Here is a 21280-nt window from a genome sequence, read left to right on the forward strand (position 1 = left end):
TTTTAATATTGTTTAATAGCGTATATTTCCGAAACCTAATTATTTAAAATTAGGAGCTCCAGCAAAATGATACCAAATGGAAACGCTTTTACTACTGCTGGGACACTATTCAATAGTCTCAAAATGTCTTTTTTATCAAGAATTCTTACCATTTCTACTCCTTTGGTTCGGCTGGATTCGATTATTAGAATTACTGCTGAGGAAAAAGCTCAGACGTCAGTGATACATAGTTGTTAGAGAAACAAGCACCTTGCCTTCTGTCATAGATGAAGTTTGATTTTTCTCTCTCTCTCTCTCTCTCTAACAGATAATGAAAGGCGAACCCACTCCACCGTGGAGGCTGATGTGCATGTTAGCCTTGCAGCTAAAATCACCTGGCTTGGTACTTTTAATGCTATTCTTGGCATAGCCCCGAAGACATTCTCAAACAAACTGACAGAAAGACCCTTGTAACGATATATCCTTGGGCTGGATCGTTACAAGTGTTAGCAGGACTCTTGTTTTCGATGCTTCTAGGTTGGCCAATATCACTAACCCGAAAATGTTGAAACTTAGCTTAAAATTAAGTGTTCTCCGTGCACTTGTGTCTTTAACTAAACTTTTACTAGTCCTTCTCCTACCCCTCACCTCCACCATTTCTGCCTACTTGAAGATGTTTTGTCGAATTCAAATTAAAGTGAAATTACCAAGCACCCAGCAACATTATTTAAACCTGGCTGAAATCTGTACAGAGAATTCAGCGAATATGTGTATATCATGTGGCTATAATTCTTTAAATTCATAGAAGCTTTGGTCATCCCAAGCGGAATGGATCCCATGCATTTGATAGCGTAAGTCTTTTTAGAATGCGTAGGGTCCAAGTGCGCCGAAACAAATTAAAAGCATTGGTTGAAAAGGGAAAAAAAATTATCAATTAAAAAAATATTTTGTGAAATAAATAAACAGCTAAAATTCAAGTAATTGAATTTTATTGTATTTATAATAAGCAACAAAATTTCTTAGAAAGGCACACACACACACACACACACACACACACACACACATTTAAAAATTGCTTTTAAGTATAGTTTTCTAGACCACAGTTCTCTTATCCTCCTCCTCCACCTATGGCACTAAATAAGCTATAGGTTTCCAACCTTTCTTGGGTGAGGTTGAAATATAAAGCACTTCTTTACTTCATGGAAGCCTTTCTTGAGTCTCTCTTCTTGAAAGAAGCAAACAACAAAAAAAGCCCAATAAAGTCCCCTTCAAATTAAGATCGTTTGATTCCTTCTGGTGAAATATTCGAAGGATTATTGACAGCTTCATAAAATGCGTTATTTAATGATGATGACTTTCTATTCAAACTAGAAACAGAAGGTTTATGTCAGTACTAAATAACTTGCAATGGTGGGGAAGCAGAACTTGCGGCATATTCTAAGTATACTTACGATATCAAACATTCATACTATACGTCCCTTCATTGTCACACTACAGCCGCAAAAAAGAAGTTAAGTGATTAATTTTATTGGTTTAGTAGTATCACTGACTAAATAATGAGACCAGGAAACATTGGATGATCGATGGTACAATATCTGAGAGAAAAACTAGATGTATTCCTTATTCAAAATATGCTCTTCATCATTTTGCTAATTCGCGATCAGAGAGAGAGAGAGAGAGAGAGAGAGAGAGAAAGAGAGAGAGAGGGGGGGGAGACATTGTTTCTCGCATGCTAGTGTGCTTTTGTTTGGTTTTTGGCATACGTTAAATTGTGGTGTGGCATGTAAGTTATGGTAGCAAGACATACGAAGTTGATGTGTGAAACAGGTATATTGAAAAAAAAGTTAAGATAAGAGAGCAGCGATGATCCTTATCTGATTAATAAGTTGTTTTCACACAGAACTCATAAACCCGCTTCTTGGAGGCTTAAAAAAGATGCAGATTTGCCCACTAGATTATTAGACTCTTATCTTACGCACTGAATGCGCTACAGATTTCCAAGTTTTCATGAATGAAAGTAATGTATAAAGCACGCATACCAATCGACTGATTGAACAGATCAAAATGTTTATTTGCTTGAAATTTTTCACGAATGTAGATACAAGTTTCGGGATATGACTGAGGATAAAATTGCGACTTCGAAATTGTGTAAGAGCAAAATTTCTTTTCGAGTTCCCTCTCCCCGATTCTCCTGAACTATCCAAGAAATCGGAGAGACCTTTTATCAAAAAATATATAAAAATATGTAAATGTGTAAAATAATAAAAAATGAGGGTACGTAAATGCCTCGCTTACACTACTTTCTACTTTTTATGGTTTTCGAGATCAGAAAAAAATTCTGATTTTCACATTATAAAAATACATCTACGAGTATTAGAAGTCTAAGCTTAAAATATATGGAATCTGCACTGCATATTGAACAAAAGGAACAAAAAAAAAAATATTGACTTAGCCGAACTAGAGAAATCTGAATTTAAAATATCACGTTACAGTTTCTTGCCGTTAACAGTGGAGCGATTCTGTCTCTCACTTTTTCCTGGTTGTATGGCTTATTTTGAATTGCGGTTGAAGCAATTAAGAACTATAAGACCAGTGTATTTATGTGTATAAATTGCACGTGTTCTGTGAGCTTTGTCTGTTTTGCAAAGAGAAAAACTAGTTTCCAGGAGGTTTCAGGGGTGAACTCGCGTCTTTTAGTTCCGTACACTCTATTAGCAGCAGCGTTGGCTGAATCGGGAGTCACCGATAAAAGAAAAATCAATCAAAACAGTGTGTGAACTTAGTAATAAAAGAGGACTCGAATGTATTTAGCGTTTTGTGACAGAGGGTGGCATGGTTTCGTTTTTAAAGTTGCTGCCTTGGAATTTCTTTACGCTGTAATATTGTTTTAGGCCACAGATTGTTCACATTAAAGAGAACGAAGATGGGAGCCCAGCTTGGTCAAACACTTTTCTGAGTGAAGTCTGTTTAGTCTTGAGCCAAGAAGAATAATGCTTAGATGCAGATGCGACAGAAGTTTCACATGGATATGTGCAATAGTGGGAAAAAATTAAAAACTAGGGAATAACAACAGAGGGTTAAACTGAAAGATAAATAAACACGCAAAACATTACAATGAGAGATTGAATTTTCCTAATAACTAATGAAATGATGATAGCTTCAGGAATTCTTAGAGAATCATTATTTTTGGAATGCATTAGTTAATTAGGAACTAATAATGACAAAAGTAATAAATAATATTGGAAATAAATGATTAAAATCATTGTAAAATAATATGAATGTATAATATAAAAGAGAAAAGCTTGTAAAAATATTAACGAGAATTGTATGAGAAGCCAAAGAAGAATATAAAAGAGCGCTATTAATAACAAGAATAATGAATAATAATAATAATAAAGGAACAATGACCTCTGTGTAGACATGCGAATATATCAAGCAGTAGTCTTCTTATTGCAAAACTAGAATGAGGAAGGCGAGGCGATTTCGATGTTTCGTCATTGGCCTATTTTTTTTTTTATTTCGATATCTAGTTCATTTAACATCAGTTTTGCGATCGTTCATACGTCTGTCATAATAAGAAAATATAGCAAACACCATTATTTAAATCAAACCCAGAAAATCAGAATATTTCCAAATTACGAGTACACCTGTGTTATACTACTTACCTTGTCCCTTAGGCTTGCTTAGCCTAAGGGACAGTGTCCGCTTTTCAACTAACAAGCTTTGGATTAGAATCCTACCTTGGCATAGATGTTTAGGAATGTCTTTAGGGGAGAGACGATTTTCGTCACTCAATGCGAAATCATTACTCCTCTTATAGGAAGTCTGAAGTGGCTTGAAAAACTTATGTTTGGTTTATTGAGTAGCCTTTCTGGATTATCTAACTATTGGTCTACACACGGTATTAATAATGACTATAGAAAAGTGCGATGCCCGATAATATTCTAATGAGAAGGCGATTGCCTGGCAAATTCCTTCTGCAAATAATGTTTCAGCTAAGTCTAATTGTATCCTTTAGAAGTATATGATATCATCAATGTGGAATGGACTTACCAAGTTTTGGAATCTCTGGGGATGGTTTTAATACTTTCTGTGCGTGCTTTATAAGACCTACTCGAGGTAAGGAGAACTTTTCAGAGAATGACTTCTCATTTTCCTGAACTGGACAGAACAGGATATGTTTGGAGTTGGGCCTCTTCTGGTTTTACGTGTGTTTTCTACTTTCACTATTATTTCGGAACGAAAGTAGAAAAATCTTAAAAACTAAATTTACAATCTTTCTAGGAGTTTAGAAGGGTCTGACAATCTTAATTCACATTTAAAAAATTTGAAAGTAAATCTTTATCGCTTATTCCAATCATTTCCAACAATTTCATGAATTTTTATGTTCTTTAAACTAATTCCGTTCGTTCGCAGTACTGTGAGCCACGATAACTGTCTTGAAAGAGTCCACCTCACTAGTAGATCAGTGTCTTTAACAGCTAGCACTATTTAGTTTGTTGTGATTTCAGTCCTAAAGGATTAGACTCCACAGAAAGAAAGAAAGAAATATGTTTATTATACCTTGATTTGTCACCAGTGGACACTGCGGACAAATTTTCTTGAGTGACGGTGCAGTAAACTTAGTCAGTATACTCTCACAAACTTAGTTACCTTACGAAAGATCAAATCATTCTAGCCTCATTCCTTAATAATATACTTTGCAATAGCGGTGCATTTAATTAACATTTAAATATGAATTAAATGAATTTTTTTTTCATCTAGAATCCCCCCGTTCACCTTATTGTATCTTATCATGTCAAACTTAATTCTGAATGTTTGGAAAGACCCAAATGTAACTTCGACTCGAGGAATATTTGTAAGGATTATTATTATTATGTGACACCTCCAGAGAGTCCAAAGACTCATCGAGGGAGAGTGCGGCAACAGCATCGAACGATTAACCCCTTCCAACTACTCACCACGCTCAAACTTGCTTAACTTTTTCCGGCGCCATTAGTAGCAGAGTCTCTACCAATCGACTAACCTTTGCTGGCATTATGCTAGCTGAAAGAGCGTTATTAGCCTAATTCAGAGTAGATATGATGATCTGAAACAGCGTTATCTGGTCTGATAATGTGTTTCCTTCGTAAAACTCGCCACCACTGTTATGAACAGCGGTTTTGTTATATGAAAAAAAAAAAGCTGCTGCCTCTTGAAGTTCACTATCAGTAGATTCTCTTGCCTTCCTCATTTTCTTTGAGTAAAAAAATATGTATATATTTTAAAAGTACTTAGCTTTTCAATTATATGATACAATGGTTGAACCTCCTAAGGAACGTGTATTTTTTCATGATCAGTTTTGTTCTGGAATTAAAACAAACGAAGACAAACATTTATATAATATTAGGCTTTTGTATAATTTCAGATTTTGCAGTTAAAAGAAATGGGAAAATCATGGATATTTTGATTTTCAAGTTATATTTATCAAAGCTTTCAAATTGGCAAGTACAATAGTAATTAATAATCTATTTCATTATTAGGAAGTTTTGTTATTTGCTGTAACCTAATTATTCAATAAATTTATGTTTGCAATTTAGTATACAGACTGCGGTCATCTCTATTAAATAATCCGGTAATGTCCTTGTTCACATGGATTGGACTGTTTCCTGTACTTTTACTCCGTGCTTCTAAGTCTGCGATATTTTTGGGGATGTCTTTGATAGCTCCATGAGACAGACTGGTGGAGATGCTTGTGACTGCAGTCACCTTTGAAAATCCAAGATCTTTACTCACTGATGTTTCTTTAACTATTTTTTGATTCAATGACGTGCCGAGTTCTGTTAATTTAGAACTTTCTGGATGAGAGTTACTGGAGGAAACACAATGTTCATTCTGGTTTGATACTGCTTTTGAATTTAAAGATATTTCTACATTGACAGAATTGTCGACAGTCACATCCTTAGTTGGGGTCACCTTTCTCTCATGTACATCTTGATTGTTGGCATCTGGCAAGCATATTTTTTCGGGAGTAAGGGGACGAACAACTTTTCCTTTCTTCAGTACTCCGTTATGTTGAACTGGTGGTGACTTCGGAGCGCAGTTCTTTTTTCTGTCATTGCATACACTTTGGATTTCAGGAGGAAGCTTCGAATGGTAAAGAAAGGACGAAGGAGAGCCATGCAGTACTTCGTTTCCTATAAAAGGAGACTTTGAAGAAGTACAGGGATTAATGGTGGCTCTAGGATTTCTAGGTGGTGTTAAAGGAGACGGAATAATACCACCATTGATGCGCTTTTCATCGTGTTTCAAGCTTTCTCTGTTTGGCTTATGAGTGGGGCTTTCACTCGAACTCCTATGATGCCTTCTTCGGTTCGAGATCAGGCAAGGAGGATGAGGAGGACGGTTAGTAGGAGAAATTATTTTAGGCGAAGACTTGCGAGGAGATGGCATGCTCTTGCGATGACTGGGGTTATTGTCTGTGCAGTGTGTCCTTCGTATGACATCAGATTTTAGCGGGACATTTGGAGATGAGTTCGAAACGGTGAGATTGTTTTCAAGCGGAAACTCCGAAGGTGACGAATGGATTTGGAGAGAATGCCGCACTCGGTTGTTAACACGGGACTGGTTTTTAAGTCTTGCTTGCTGAAATGAGAAACAATTGATCATAAATTAGTTACCGTTGTTAATAAATATTTTAAAATAGCATCTCTTTCATAAAATATAGTGTTCAAATAACATTTTCTTTTCTCGTTGAAACGGCTATAATGTGAATGCATAGCAATGAAATTCTGCATACACACGCAAAAGATCATGAAATTTAGGAAGAGTTTTCAATGAATCATTTTGTCGATGAATCTAGAATCATGTGTCCCATATCAGCATTCGGAATAATCTTTGAAGTAATTATAATAGCCGTATTATATCCGTTCGCGTTTGCCTGTTTTCTGATTACTGGAGGCTGAAGTAGGTTGTAAAGTATTATGTTTGGTCTCTAAAGTAGGGTTCACGGATTTTTTTAATTCGGCCAACAACAGTATTAATGTATAAATTTCAAACTTTAAGTAGGTGGGAGTCACATAAAAAGTAAAAGGATAAATATTTACTTTGAATTTGTGCATAACATTTTGAGTGGAATGATATCCAGCGATTGTAGATACTCTAAAAGTGTATCATTTAGAGGAACTCTTTCAGGATAACGAGGGTAGATTTTTGTCTACGTTATGTTACAGTTTTGAGTATCAATATACCCATACAGATAAAATGAGCTTCCTTCATACATCTTCTATGCTAGAAGGGGTATCAGAAATGTTAATACTTTTAATGGTTCCTGTGTTGAAGTTGTTACACACGAGCTACCCTGAAATAGGAAGTCAGGAAGTTTCCTCATTAACATCCAATTAGTGGCAGGTACAGTTTCCTATTCTTTAACCTTTATGACGAATTCACATTCCACATTTCAAATGCTGTTTCACGTTGAAGACTTTGGTCACAACTTAAACGGAGAAAGGTAAAGATAGTACCGTAGCATCTACGCTCCATTTCTTGGCTCAGCGGTTCCAAATCAACGGGTTCTTATTTGTAATGCTGCGTTTCCTAAAAACTGTGGTGATGTCATGCCGCAATTAGCTATTCTGCTGACGTGAGATATTCTCCGTCGTAAAATATAGTCAAGTGCAGCGATGTTCCAGTTGCGTATGCTGAATATTAGCATTCTACATGGTAGCTATTTGCTGTTACAGCCTTTTCAACACGGGGAGTGTTTTATGATCTGGAATAGTTGATACATATTATGATCATTATTATTATGATTAGTAATGTAAGACTTATGTTAATCGTGTTTTTCTTTTAAGCTGAATTAATGTTTTAAAACAAATTACTCTGTGGCAATAGGATTTTGTAATACGAGGACCAGTTTTAACGATTTGGTAGTAAATGCGAACAGAAATTAAACTAAATCAATTATACCAGTATAGTATAATTTGTAGTACAAAATATGCAAATAAAATTAACCTTATTAAAAACAAGAAAACAGCAGAACAAATATTAACACCTATCAAGTTAGTAACTTTTTAAACTTGCCTCTTTTTAATAAAGAATTATTAAGCGCATAGAGTAAGGTACTTAAGATGAACCGACCATGTTGTTCAAGGAAAGTTTGACACAAAATAATTGTCCAGAATTAAATTTTACCTTCACGTGGGTTTTGAGAGTTGAAAATTTAGGGATTGTTTTTCAGTTTCTTATTTTGTTGAGACTTTGTTAGCCTCCTTCTCCCACAATCTTTCTTGCTGCACTTGAGAGCGAGGGTTATGCTTCGACTGATTTCTACATTCGAGGGCTATTTTATTAGGATTTATTTATTATTTTTGTTATTTATATTTGCAAATTTAATCAGGATAAACAAGATGAACAACAATTCTCTCTCTGCCTTAAACAATGTTTTTAATCTTAGAAACAATGAAAATAACTAAATATTTTGATTATTTTCACTTTATTACAAAGTGCTACACCTGGAACATTTCAGGACTAGAACATTCTACTATATTCACTTTGTAAGGCAGTTAACACTGTTATCCGATTCTCTCACTCATTTTTTCATCTTACTGTCTTGTTAAACTTCTGTATTATAGTTAACTCTTTTTGCTACCTTGACCAAAAAATTCATGGAACATGGCTACATAAATCATTTTCTTAAGAGAAAGGATAAGAAACAATGGCTTAATAATTCTCTGCTAAAGACAACGAATTTGACCAGAAGTCAGCATATCCTCCGGCATATTCTCCTTAATGGTTTCACGGGTCTGAGAGTTGGGTATGCTTAGAAGATTTTGTCATACGTAAATTGTAGAAAACTTTATTATAAAGTAATTTAAATGCATTAATCTGCTGTTAAGTTTTTGATGCCAAGATTTAAGATTAATCTAGGAAGAAAATATTACTATCTTTTCTTTCTAGTTATAGCTTAAATAACATTAATTCTTTCGCTTTTCACATGATCAAAACCACATCATACGCATTATTTGAACATCTTCAGTAGTATTTCATTTAATCGTTATATTGACAAAATCATGAGAAAAGATTAACATGTACTCTTTACATAATCTATAACTGACAGATTATGGAAATTTATTTGATGTCTTTAATAATAGATTATTTCAGCGATTATTTCAAGGGGAACCTACTTTTGTCTTTGCTGCATTGTCCTTTTCCACTGTCTGAGTGCCTACTGAATGGAAGTGAATGTAAGCAGGATCTGCCCACTCTACTGGAGGAAACTGGGCTGAGAACGTTACATGCTTGGAACTTGATCTGTCCGCGAGAAAATGAACTCGGCGAAATAACTTGCCGATCATGGAAAGTCTTTCTCCTGAAATGTATAAATAATAACATATGCAAATCACCAAGAAATTTTGAATTTTTTGTGTAAAATAATGAGTAATTGGAAGTAATTAATATTAAAACTAACTCCGATGCAATTTATAACACATGACAATACATAATTTACTGCTCATTTCATGCTACTCACGGAACAATCTTCTGCAACAATTCAACAAATAATTATTCAGTTATGCCATCGATTATTTGTTCTGAATACTGTAATTCTTTCAGTTCTAATTTCACGCCGTTTACTGTACACTTCTAGCATTACGAAATAGTCCTCTTACACCGCAGTCTATTTCTGTCATAGCTAAAATGCCATTTCTCGAATTCATTTTTTTTTTTTTTTTTGGCTGCCCCAATTCCCAGCATAACGGTCTTTTAAAAAAAAAAATAAACAAATCAAGAATCGTTTGCACTACACTGGTTCTTTTTATTTTTATTTTTTTTTGATAAAAGGCAGTTTACTTCTTAATTTGACCTTTAAACCAGAGAGGACTATACCGTTCACGGCTCATCACTAAAAATAATCATAGTTGAAACATTGCATAAAACCACAAATCACCTTTCATTGAAATGTCATGCTCTGTGATGTGAACAACTGCAACACTGTGCTTTCCTATATCGACTTATATTTGAATTAACTACTTCAACCTGAAGCCTGATCAAACAAATATGAAACAGTGAAAGTCCATAGCGCAGTTGCAAGAGCGACAACACTTGTTCTTCAGTTTGAAGGATCTCTATTTGAAACTGACTGTCTAGAACGCAAGAAAGAATTATAAAGGACTTTCTTAAGATGATGTACAGAACAGGCGGAAACTTTCCCAGAAGTTAAAATGCAGAAGATACGTACTTTCATGGTACATCTCTTCTGCATTTGTGCAATGACACAAATCCCTTTTAAACGCAATTGCTGAAAGCTTAAACTTTGTATTTAGTTTAATGGAATCAAAATCGAACACTGTTTTTATATTAGTTTTAATAAGCTAACACCAAAAAGGAGTTTGATTTGGATTGGATTTTCAGTATATATTAGTATAAAAGCTGAAAGAACACACACACACACACACACACACACACACACACACACACGAACTGTGTCCAGTGAGAATGGCTGAGTGTTGAATGACGTTTCTATTCATCAAATGTTCATTCTTGCAGGACTTCTTCGCCCTATGAAGAGCAAAATTACAAAAGTATGGAAAGTCGTGGTTGCTCATTGCAAACGTAACTTTTATCATCCTCAATTGCTTGCAAAAATATTGTTTATAGCATTTTAATACACGTAACTTTGACCTGTGGTATGTAATATCGCGGACACACTAGCGATAGGAGTATTTTTTTTTAATGTTTTCCGGTTACAGTTGGTTAGAAACACTGATGTACTGTATATAGAGTATTCCAGAAGATAGAAATAGCACGGATAAAGACGATGTGTAGTTAATGTGGCAGAACCGAAGTTGAAATGTAACTGTGTTATGATTGATGTTCGCAGCTTTTGAGGGAGCGAAATATAAACAAAAGAATCGGTGAGTTGTCCATGATACTGATAGAGTAGACACTTGGCCTCTACTCAATTTTTTAAAGCAAATTTTCATTGGTGCTTAGACTTGGGAACATGCAAAGTGAGGAGTTTATATCAATACCATTCTCCCCCCCCCCCGGAAAATGGTATTGATATCAGCACTTGCGGAGAGAATGCTATAAATGTTCTTTGCAGTCGTAGGTTTGTGCATCTCAAAGCTTCACAAATTAACAGGAGTTCAAGGGAAGAATTCAACATCTCATCACCCACAAAAAATTTAAAAAAAAAACATTTAATGGAATGAACGTACATTGTATAAGATCTCATTATCCTGTTTGAAATGAAGCTGGAAATAGTTTGTCACACGTAACAAACTTAGAAAACAGAAACTGTTTTGGTTTTCCAAATTAAAGTAAGCAATTTCCAGCTTCATATTAGTTTGCTCAAGTATTTTCATGATATTTTCTTCACTATGGATGATCCCTTCGACTTTTCTGAACACCACTGCGAGCTGATTAACTTGTCATACAGTGTTCTAGCGCTTTATCTAATTTAAGTTGCGTTCACCCAAGTATTTCTAATACAACAGAACAGTGAAGGATTTTGGGTCCTTTGCCATTTGGTTGTAAGGGCCTGGGTTCGCATCCCGTCTAGGACACAAGAACGCTTTTTAACTGCAGATGAGCACTAGCGGTTAAAAAGTGCCACATGAGAACCGGTCTCATGTGGCAGTTTTTCCTTCTGAAAAGCGAGATTTTTCATCCTACATTGCATGTAAACCGTCCTGAAGAACACATGCCATTAATAGATGTGACACACACTGGACTCAGCATAGCTGCTTCGACTGTAATTCTAACCAACACAAGATATGGAATCTCTGAATGAAGGGTGGTCATAAATACACATCACTGATTTCAACCCGCCTGTACAGTATCTGTGATGATACTATATGTATAACCAAACTTTGCTCAAAGTTAGTGTCAACTTTCTCTAGCCAAAGTACAGTAATTAATTCGTAAAAGATTAATTTTGAGATATTAATCCACAAGAATTATCCGAATTCGGTATTAAAAAACGTGAGCAGAAGATTGTAAATGGATTTGCATGTTTCAGTTTGATTTTGCAAATTTATATCTAAAATTGAAAGAATTAGGAATGCTAGTGTAAATTCTGAGCATTCTTTATTTTGATAATAATAATACTGACAGCATGTGAGTACTTATGTAATATACGGGTGGTGGAAAAAAAGGTAGAAGGAAATACAGGAAAAGATCCGGACTCACTGGTGTTATAGTTGGGAATCAAATCTCTGGTGTTTTGAACATTCAAAATCTGTTACTGAAAAAATTTAATGTAATGACTAACAGGGGGAGATTATGTTTTCAAGCATGCAAAAAGCGTTGTCCTACTTATAATTACATTTCGAATTTCTCAACTAAAATGCAGTGACGCAGAATTTCACACGACGCCTTTCAGGTCGGTAAACCGTTGAGGTAAAGAAAACAAAAGAGGGTCAAGTTTCGTCTACACTCTGACCCCCCTTCCCCCACTAATACAGTATAATTTTTTTTTCTGGAGTTAAATGGCACCGAGATGAGTACGCTGTTTTGAGTTACATTTTTCATGTATGTCACAGTGCGAGTCTGCCGATGTTGACCTGTGTTAATTCACGAAGAAATAGAAGCAAAAGTTTGTAGTGTGCGGGCGTGTGTGCACGTGTTTTGACATCTAGATACGACCGTCTGTTGTAACACTGATTCCTGATCTTTTCCCATCTTCTTTCGATCTGTTTGGTCCAATAACTTCAGGACATTTTTTCCCATATTTCTTTGCTACTATCTGCATGTTACATGTGTGCCAACATATGTTTGTACATATCTCTACTTTATTTCCTTTGAAATTTAACACAGACATAAGGTGTAACACTTGAAAGAAATAATGTAACACATCTGTGTTACAAATTAAACATATTTGGTCGTTTGAAAGTTAAGCATAAAAAACTTATTGTTTAATATTGACCATATACAAATATTTTAACATTCTTTGCCTACCCGTTTCGCTAGCAAACTGTCTAGCTTTTCAAGGCGTTGAGGAAAGTATAAAAAATACTACTAAATGCAAATTGAAAGGAACATAAAAACGTTGTAAACACTCTAGCTAAGGTTGCACGTTCGCGTGACAGAGACTGAGTGGACTTATTGTTCTTAATCCTTACCACGCATGCGTGTTTGTTGTAAACGCATAATATGATTACTAGCTAGCTGTAGTTGAAATAAGAATGTTAAAATATTTGTATATGATCAGTATTAAATAATAAGTTTTTTATGCTTAACATCTGTGTTACACTGCAATTACATAATTACTTGATTTCACTCTAAAATATTATTCATATCTTTAAAGCATTTTAAAGGAAATATAAACTAAAAATTGATTTTTTTCTCTTCAAACGCCAAGTAATTTGAACAATCTTGATAATTAAAGGTATAGGACTTAAGTTATCAGAAATAAAGCATAGATCGTTAAAAATTGAATTCAATTTTAAAATTTTCTTCTGAAGACACATTCAACTTTTATACGGAGGCTATGCGATTATAATTTTATCAAGTGATATTGAAAATATTAAAGTATCTCTTGGAAGGGAGGAAGCATGACTAATATCTCCTCGCCTAATTACGGTTCATTGTTAAAGGAGAGCTTTTCAAAGCGCCCTTTTTTTTTCCCCCGTTAAGGTACTTCAGAGTAAACATACTTTTCTGAGGTTCTTGATTTTCTCCTTCCTTTTCTGTGTCTGCCATTATGACTGTTCCATTACTTGCAGTAGCTGTTTCACGAAGTGAATTACACCGATTCAGCTTATCCTTCCCGTCGTGCTGTCCTTTCCCCCGGAGTAGACGCAGGGAGTAGCTTCTCTCCATCTTCACTTCCAAGGGCTGACGCACGTGGCTTCCAACTAGAATATTTTCCACGCCCTTCCATGCACTAAGGATGTCGCTCTCGTCTGTCTGGATGCCCAGAGACCGATAGCTCTGGCCATCTTTCGAGAATGACGTTTGGTGAATGTCGTTGCCATGGAGACGGACTATTGCCTCCTCGTTTGTCATTAGCATCTGTCGTTCCGATGGCGGCGAGGTGGCGGTCATGCGGTATGTGTCAGGGTTAACGATAAAGTATCCTTGGCCAGTGTGGTAAAGTTTCCTTTCTCTGATGAGGCTGCCCAAAGTCCGATACAGAATGTCATTGCTTGGCCTTACCATTTCGGGAAAATTTACCTCCAAACGAGAGCCAATAGCATCATTTGTGGCAGGAACACCATCAGCGTTCAATTCACAGACGACTTTACACAATGCTTCGGCGAGAGGAGCGAACTGCGTCTGAGGAACTACTGTCATCTCCAGAAGGGCGACATCTCCTGAAAGAAATAGACGATCTTTAATATGGATGCGTTAAGCAAAAAATAAACAAACAAAATAAATAAAATCACTGATGTAATAAATCAGAGATTCAAGAGATTAAGCATTATCCAAACAGAGATGAGCACGCTTTCGCCTGCTTAAATGTCTCAGCCTGAGCTAATATGCTCGGCATAAAAAACAAAACAAAAAAAAAAAAAGATCGATGGTATTTCTTCCGTATTAGACATATCCAGTTGTTCCAGTGCTATAGATTTGGAACTTTCGAACCAGAAACTGAAAAGTCGAGCCAATAGATGGTCTGCATATCTTGGATTGTCTTTAACGTTTGTTTTTTAATGCACATCCATTTTGCCTTATTATTTTGTTCAACGACTGGATTTGTTTTGTTCATGTTTTGATAAGTCGAGTAAAACGTTCGTATGTGATAGTTGTCATGCAAAATGAGGACTGCGGCCGCAAACATGCGACATCCTTTGCTGTATGCTTTGGGATATAAAATACTTGAAGCAACTTCCAATAGTATGCAGCTGTTACATTTGACTCAAGTATTCTGTCGCTGACTACTTCCATCTCGTAGTATGCCATCATTGTAATTTTTAACTTAATCTTCAATTGCTGATCCCCCACATCTTTTTAGATTGGGAGTTGGATGCATCCATTGCGAGATTTTTTTCAGTTCTACTTCAAAATTTCTTATCCATGTTTTGTCTAGAGAGTAGCCCTGTTCAAAAACTGCTTGCTTTCAGTCTCATAATGATGTAGCAGTGTTTCTGCAATCCTCTTGCGAGCGGCTTGCCGTCTTCTTTCAGTTGGTGTGTGGGATCAACTTATGAACAAGTTTCTCTTCTTCAAAATTTCAGTCCGAATCTAAAAGTATATTCATCTGAAATACTTACTTCATTTGCGATTTCATTACATGTTTTGCATTGATATTCTTTCAGCAGGCTGACGATAACCATCAATATGATACCCGTAGATTTCCTTCCGGAAACCTTCATTCTACAAAACAAGTAAACCTCTCAGAAGAACACACGCAGTTTACAGACAGAATACACTAGTCTTAGAGCCGTAATTCCAAACAACACTCGTCCGCAGCTATCTCACGTTTTCCAGTTTTGGGATTGTCTTGAATGCTCGTCCATTCTTCGCTCCCAATTACATTGTGCTGCGATCCACTGCACATTGCCACAAACAAACCATTGTTAACCTCGGGTTTTTCCTCTTCCTTTTTCCCCGGAAAGGTTTCAATATGATGTACGACCGCTGGTTTTTGGCCATATTGAGATTTTTTTTTTTCTGGAAAATTTGGAACCTTAGTTCGCGGACCATAAACATCACCGACAAGTACAGAACGTTTTTACCCAATCAGGCAAATGATGAAGATAGAAACTATTGCATCACCCTACTGACCATGCATGCGCAGTGTGCTTTTGAAATGACGCATGTTTGTGTATTTGAGAGAGAGAGAAATCCACATAAGACAGGCTTCAAAAAGATGGTACTGTATATTAGAACTCTTTGGGGAGGCATGTTATCTACTCCAGTGGAGAGTGTGTTGTATTATTCATCGAGGACTGTATATTTTCAAACTGAACCCTGATAGATTTTGCCACTAATATAATTGCGAATTCGTTATATTTTACCCTGGGAGAAAGCAGTAATATACCTCACTGAGGTGCTGTGATTTCTTCTAAGATGGCCATCTCATCGAGAAGGAAGAGTGCTTCATCCGTCTAAAGAGGAGTGCAGGATGCACTCACTGGTGCTACTTATTTTTTAACAATGATAAGATGAACTCACGTGAGAAACGGTATTATATATTATTATGTTCGGTAAGAACATATTCTTACATAATGGAATCGAAAATATTTGTGAATATATATATTATTTCGAATGAATAAATTTTCTGATTTTCTTCATTATCAAAGTACTGATATTGAAGAAAAGAGAAAATGATTTCTTAAATTTTCTTTTTTCGATCTCTTTCTACACCAACTGATAATTTACGCGATGAACACTACCTCCTTGCATAAATGTGCGAAAAGCTGTATTCTTCAAATAAGAGGATAAACACATTTATTCCCCATATTTTCATTATGTTTCAGCATCAGAAAGGGAATTAGATTAACTGTAAGGTGGACGTGTTTGTAAAAGATTAAGAGATCATGTGCTGCTGTACTTCCATGTTCCCAGTGCAAGAATCGGTCCTATTTAATATGACTCCCAGCTGGTAGCACGCGTCTCTCTCTCTCTCTCGCTTCTTCTTTTCTACGTTCTGTTATCCCCCCTTCCCCCACCTTTTACTATAAGTACATGCCCGATATATCATGCTGTTATTTGGTTACTGACGAGGCGGGATTTTCAGCTATAGACTGAACTTATCTTCGTGTTGACAGACGGGATTACTTGTCTAAAGATGACTCATTTTACCAATCAGGGTTATTTTTATACTTGGTAAACGGAGGAGGTGGATATAGTGGGCAGGGGTGAAGTGTGGAATCCTATTCATTCCCATTTCCCCTCTCTGAATATGTTCAGTGTTTACTCTATAGGTAGTCGCCCTCTTATTTCGTAAGATCCAGTCACTGTCTAGGCAGCAACACGTTTTTAAATTTTTGCGTGTTTTCTAACCGGTTTGCATCTGGAAACACACACACACACATAAATGTATTTTCAATCGAAGATGAATCATTAGTAAATTTTCTAACTAAAAATGTAACAGAACAATAATAACTGAGTCAGGAAAACTTATATAATATTGATTTGAAATGAAAAGGACGTATGGTGTTTATTACAAGATTTTTAAAAGAAGGTATTTGTAATTAATTTAGAAAAATATGTAGTACAAATACAAGCGTGTTGTGGATTTTATTGGAAATAAGATATCGAGTTTTTGGCTCTAGAAGGTATTTTAATAATTGGCATAATATATTATACATATATTAATTTATTAATTAATATATTAATTAATTATTCAAAATCAAAAATCAAAATTATTCAAAATCAAAATCAAAACAAAATTGTCAAATTTTTGTTTGACAAAATTCTTTGAATAAAATGGAAATTATTTCTTAATGTTTTTTTAGTTATACGCAAAAATATATTAGGCTGTAGCTTAAACTTAACACGATTCAATCGATTATTCACAGAGTCAGGAGGAATACATTTCTTGGGGCTGGTGTTATAGAAAATATTATCAGAAAGTTGGAAAGTCGTATCGTCGATGACATGCGAATCCCCACAATTTTATGGCGTTTTTCTGCACACCATACTGCTTGAACGTTGAGGCATCTGAGATGAGCGTGCGCCCGTTGCTAACGATGTCTTCCTGTGCGTGATGGAACTTCTACTGTGCTCCAACTTTCGTTTGCGTAGAAAAATGTATTCGGAAGAATATTTTAATTAATATCGGCTATACAGATTAACAGTAGGAAGAAAAAGATTCAAGGCTTATGGATGAATAAATAACATGCTTCGTACCGTAATGCAGAAACCAATGGAAAGAAAAGTCGAAGCTGTTGCTTCAGAAAATTTCAGCAATGACTAGCAAACTGTTCACGTCAAAACTTTTAAGATATCCACAGATACAGAAGAGTGTCATTCATGGCGTTAATTTCTATTAAACGTGAATAACAGACCCCCCCCCCCCCACCCACACACTGAATTTTGGGAATATTAACGTATCCAAGAAGCGAAGAGATGTACAGTTGGATCACCTTCGTGATGAGGATTTTATCATCCCGTCTCTTGGAAATGAACTCGTGTTCAAGTTTGGTCTCTGAAAAGACTTTCGTGGGCCCTTCCGATACAATCATAATAAGGTTGGCCAATCCAAAAACAAACAGGAAGCTATCTCACACATAACTGCTTACGTGCAAGCAATACTGTAGGTCACTGACTTGGTCGAATAAATTTATTTTGCGGCAAAAATAGGTGGAAATACGAATAAAATTTTTCATTCAGAAATAGACTGATATCACACAGAAGGCACAGAAATGCATATTTTATAGCTCTTTTTTATCTGCACAGGCAAGCAGTGAATTAAAAACGAAAGAGGTTAATGTTCATAGAATAGCAGTTTCATATTCAAATATACCTTTATATAGTCACAAAACAATCTGAAATTCAAGCATTTTTGTGAAAATGTGTCCATATCGCAGTGACCTTCTTCAAGTACCTCTTGAGAGTATTTATTCTGAAGTTATTTTTCATAGGAAGCCAAGTTTTTTTTGTTAGGTTACTTTTTTGTGCTACTTTACAAAACCAGAAACAGTTTTTTTTTTTTTTTTGATTCAGCGGAATGTTAATTAGGGAACACCATGTGTGAAATATTTCTTTTTAAATGAAAAATGCCTATTTATTTTCCTTCAAGCTGTGATTTTCTTTTATTTTGCTACTATTTACAAAATTCATCTAATATGGATGAATCCTCTACGCTTGGTCGCTCGAAGTCAGACTTAAGTTCAAGTCTAGTCGTCGACTGGAGGAACTTTTTCTAAGCCTTTCTTCAACCGATTCCCGAGTTAGTCGATCTCTGGCACGGGCAAACGGGTTTTTCCTCCGGGAAACCCGGGTTTTTTTATCCCGTAAACTCAAGAAAATCGACCGTAGTACCCACATTATTTTAGACAGTAACATATCTTGTTAGGGTTAGGTACCAAGAGATGGCAGCACTTGTTTGACAGCCTATTCATCGGTGGCTGCTACAATTAGTGATAGACATGGGCCAGCTATCTCTGATTGGCTACCGGTGGAGATTGAACTGCCCACTCAGTCTCCAAAAGGTAGATAGGGTATAAAGGCCTCGTCTATTCCCTATAAGAGAATAAAAGGCGTTAGCTGATTTTTTTATTTTTTTTTATTTTTATGGATGAATCTTCATCTAGAATTCAAGCCAGTTACTTTGATTCTAATTCCCTCCCTGGAAAAGTCCAAGTAACTGATTTGGATCCTAGATAAATGTAACGACTTTTAATTTCAACATGTCGGTTTCTCTTCACAGGAATTTTTACTTTAACACGAACTATAGACAACACATGTTCTGCAACCCAAGACACGTATTCTGTTCAGGAAAGATGATTATAAAACTAGATCACGTTTCCTTCACTGAATTTCTCGAGAAATCTAGCATGGACTTCGTCAGCAGCGTATTAGCTTTTTAGCGCTTTTAATATCCTGCCAGTGGCGCCCTTGGCAACTGCTCCAATGCCAAAACGTTGCTGTCCCACTGGGCTTCGAGTGTGTTCGGGATAACTTTCATTTGGAAGTTAACGTCCTTATCTCCCAAACGAAAATGCCATAAAAATAGGTGTATTGCAGTAAGAATCAGATTGAATTAAACAATGCCATGTGTAATTGAATTGCTTGGATTTTATTATGAGGATAAATAAAACTCCGAGTTCCGCTGAAATAAAAATTTCGTTGATTGTGTGGAACATGTCTTCCAAACGATCAGCGGCATCTGGAATAACCTTGTTTCATGTGCTGATAACCGAAATATTCAATATTCAGAGTGGTTTTAGATGCGCAAAGGATCTGTTGATAACGAGCGCCCTTCTTCGGTGCTTAAGATGTTCGTTTGTGCTGAAAATTTCATTTCTAAAGAGTTCTTTTGGAAGTTTCGCAAAAGTCGCTGTAACCTCTGTCATGATGAGAAGGCAGGATCGCTTGGTTTCCCTCTTCTCCAGTTCCATCAAATCGGAAGCCGCTTGACATGCTCCTTTTGTATTGTGCGTTGTCATGCAACGATGGCTGGCATGCCAAAGAAGCATTTTCGTTTGGACTCAGTTTAGATTGCAATATTCAAGGACTTGATCACTAGTATGCGTTGAGCATTTCTTTCTGAGCACAGCGTGCCGGAGAGGATCACAATTGCAATTATAATAGATGAGTAGTTCCTCATTCGCCTAAGTGATTCTAGCTGGAAGTTGTTCGCCATTAGAAACTATCGATCACTTGTTGTTTTGATGTTTTAATTCTAGTTCTTAAATACAAATGTTCTTGTTTTTTTTAAAAAAATGTGTGTATTGTTTTTATTGCACGCGAGAAAAGTAATCCTGCGGAATTCAGCATAGATGTATAGCGACTTAATCGATCCATTTTGTAAGTCCTATTTTAAAGCTATTTATTTCATGAGTTTTAACAATGGAAGCGTAACCTTTCATCATGGTGGCGATTTAATTATTCACTTTACCCTCTTAGATCTGAGTGCCTGAAAAGAGTAGAATTCGAGTTGATGCTAAATGACATTCAGCGAGTGTGGTTGAATTTTGTAAAGTTGGAATTTGTACAGCATGCATTATACAGTCGAACATCATTTGATTTTAACATTGTAATATCCATTCCTAATAAATAAAACATTAAATTTGTTCTGACGAACTCTTCTAATGCACAAAATTTACACGTGAGCCAATTTTTTTTTATTTCAATTCGCTTCTTATTTTTACTGGCAAAACAATTCTAAATAATAGAGAAACTTCGGCTAATACGGATATCATTTTGTTTGCAAAAATGGCTGTGTTACTACGGAATACCATTAATTTAATATCATTGGTTATGAAATTGAATAGAATTTGGCATTTATAATCTCTGTTAAAATTTGTTTTAAATCGAACGATTTGTATTGCTAAAATTAGGTAAAGCAAAATTATATGTCCCGACTACTAAAAGTGGAAATTAATAATACATGCCATAACTCAGGCAGCCATGATCCTTTATTTTATTTTATTATTATTTTGTTTTACAAGGTACCACCTAGTTGATAGTTCTTTGAACAATGCAGTTTTGTCGCAGACCTCATCGAAGTTCTTCCTAAAACAACGGGAATATCGACAATCGAAAATTTAACTTTGAGCAGTTTCGTTGTGAATTGGGTATTGACGTAAGTCTTGCAGACCTAAGACTCATTTGGTAAAATGCTTACGATTCTACTTTTTCGTTACTAAACTGGTCCTAGATTCAAGACTGCTTCAGATAAATTACTTTTTTTTTTCCTACTTAC

General features: G+C 35.7%; 1 protein-coding gene across 1 annotated transcript in view; it reads right to left on the reverse strand.

Moving 5' to 3' along the window:
* Window positions 1–5541: 5541 nt before the first annotated feature.
* The window catches only part of LOC150104550 (uncharacterized), a 70431-nt gene continuing 54692 nt past the window's right edge, over window positions 5542–21280 (reverse strand). The window contains exons 2-4 of the mRNA XM_090395577.1: window positions 13617–14276; window positions 9144–9328; window positions 5542–6603 (exon numbers count right to left, since the gene is read on the reverse strand). Coding sequence (XP_090251703.1) covers window positions 5542–6603; window positions 9144–9328; window positions 13617–14276 — 1907 coding nt within the window. The remainder of the gene's footprint in view (window positions 6604–9143; window positions 9329–13616; window positions 14277–21280) is intronic.

Source organism: Typopeltis vanoorti, chromosome 7 (assembly GCF_054136105.1).
Source record: "Typopeltis vanoorti isolate ZY-2024b chromosome 7, IOZ_Tvanoo_1.0, whole genome shotgun sequence".
In the NCBI taxonomy this organism is placed as follows: domain Eukaryota; kingdom Metazoa; phylum Arthropoda; class Arachnida; order Uropygi; family Thelyphonidae; genus Typopeltis; species Typopeltis vanoorti.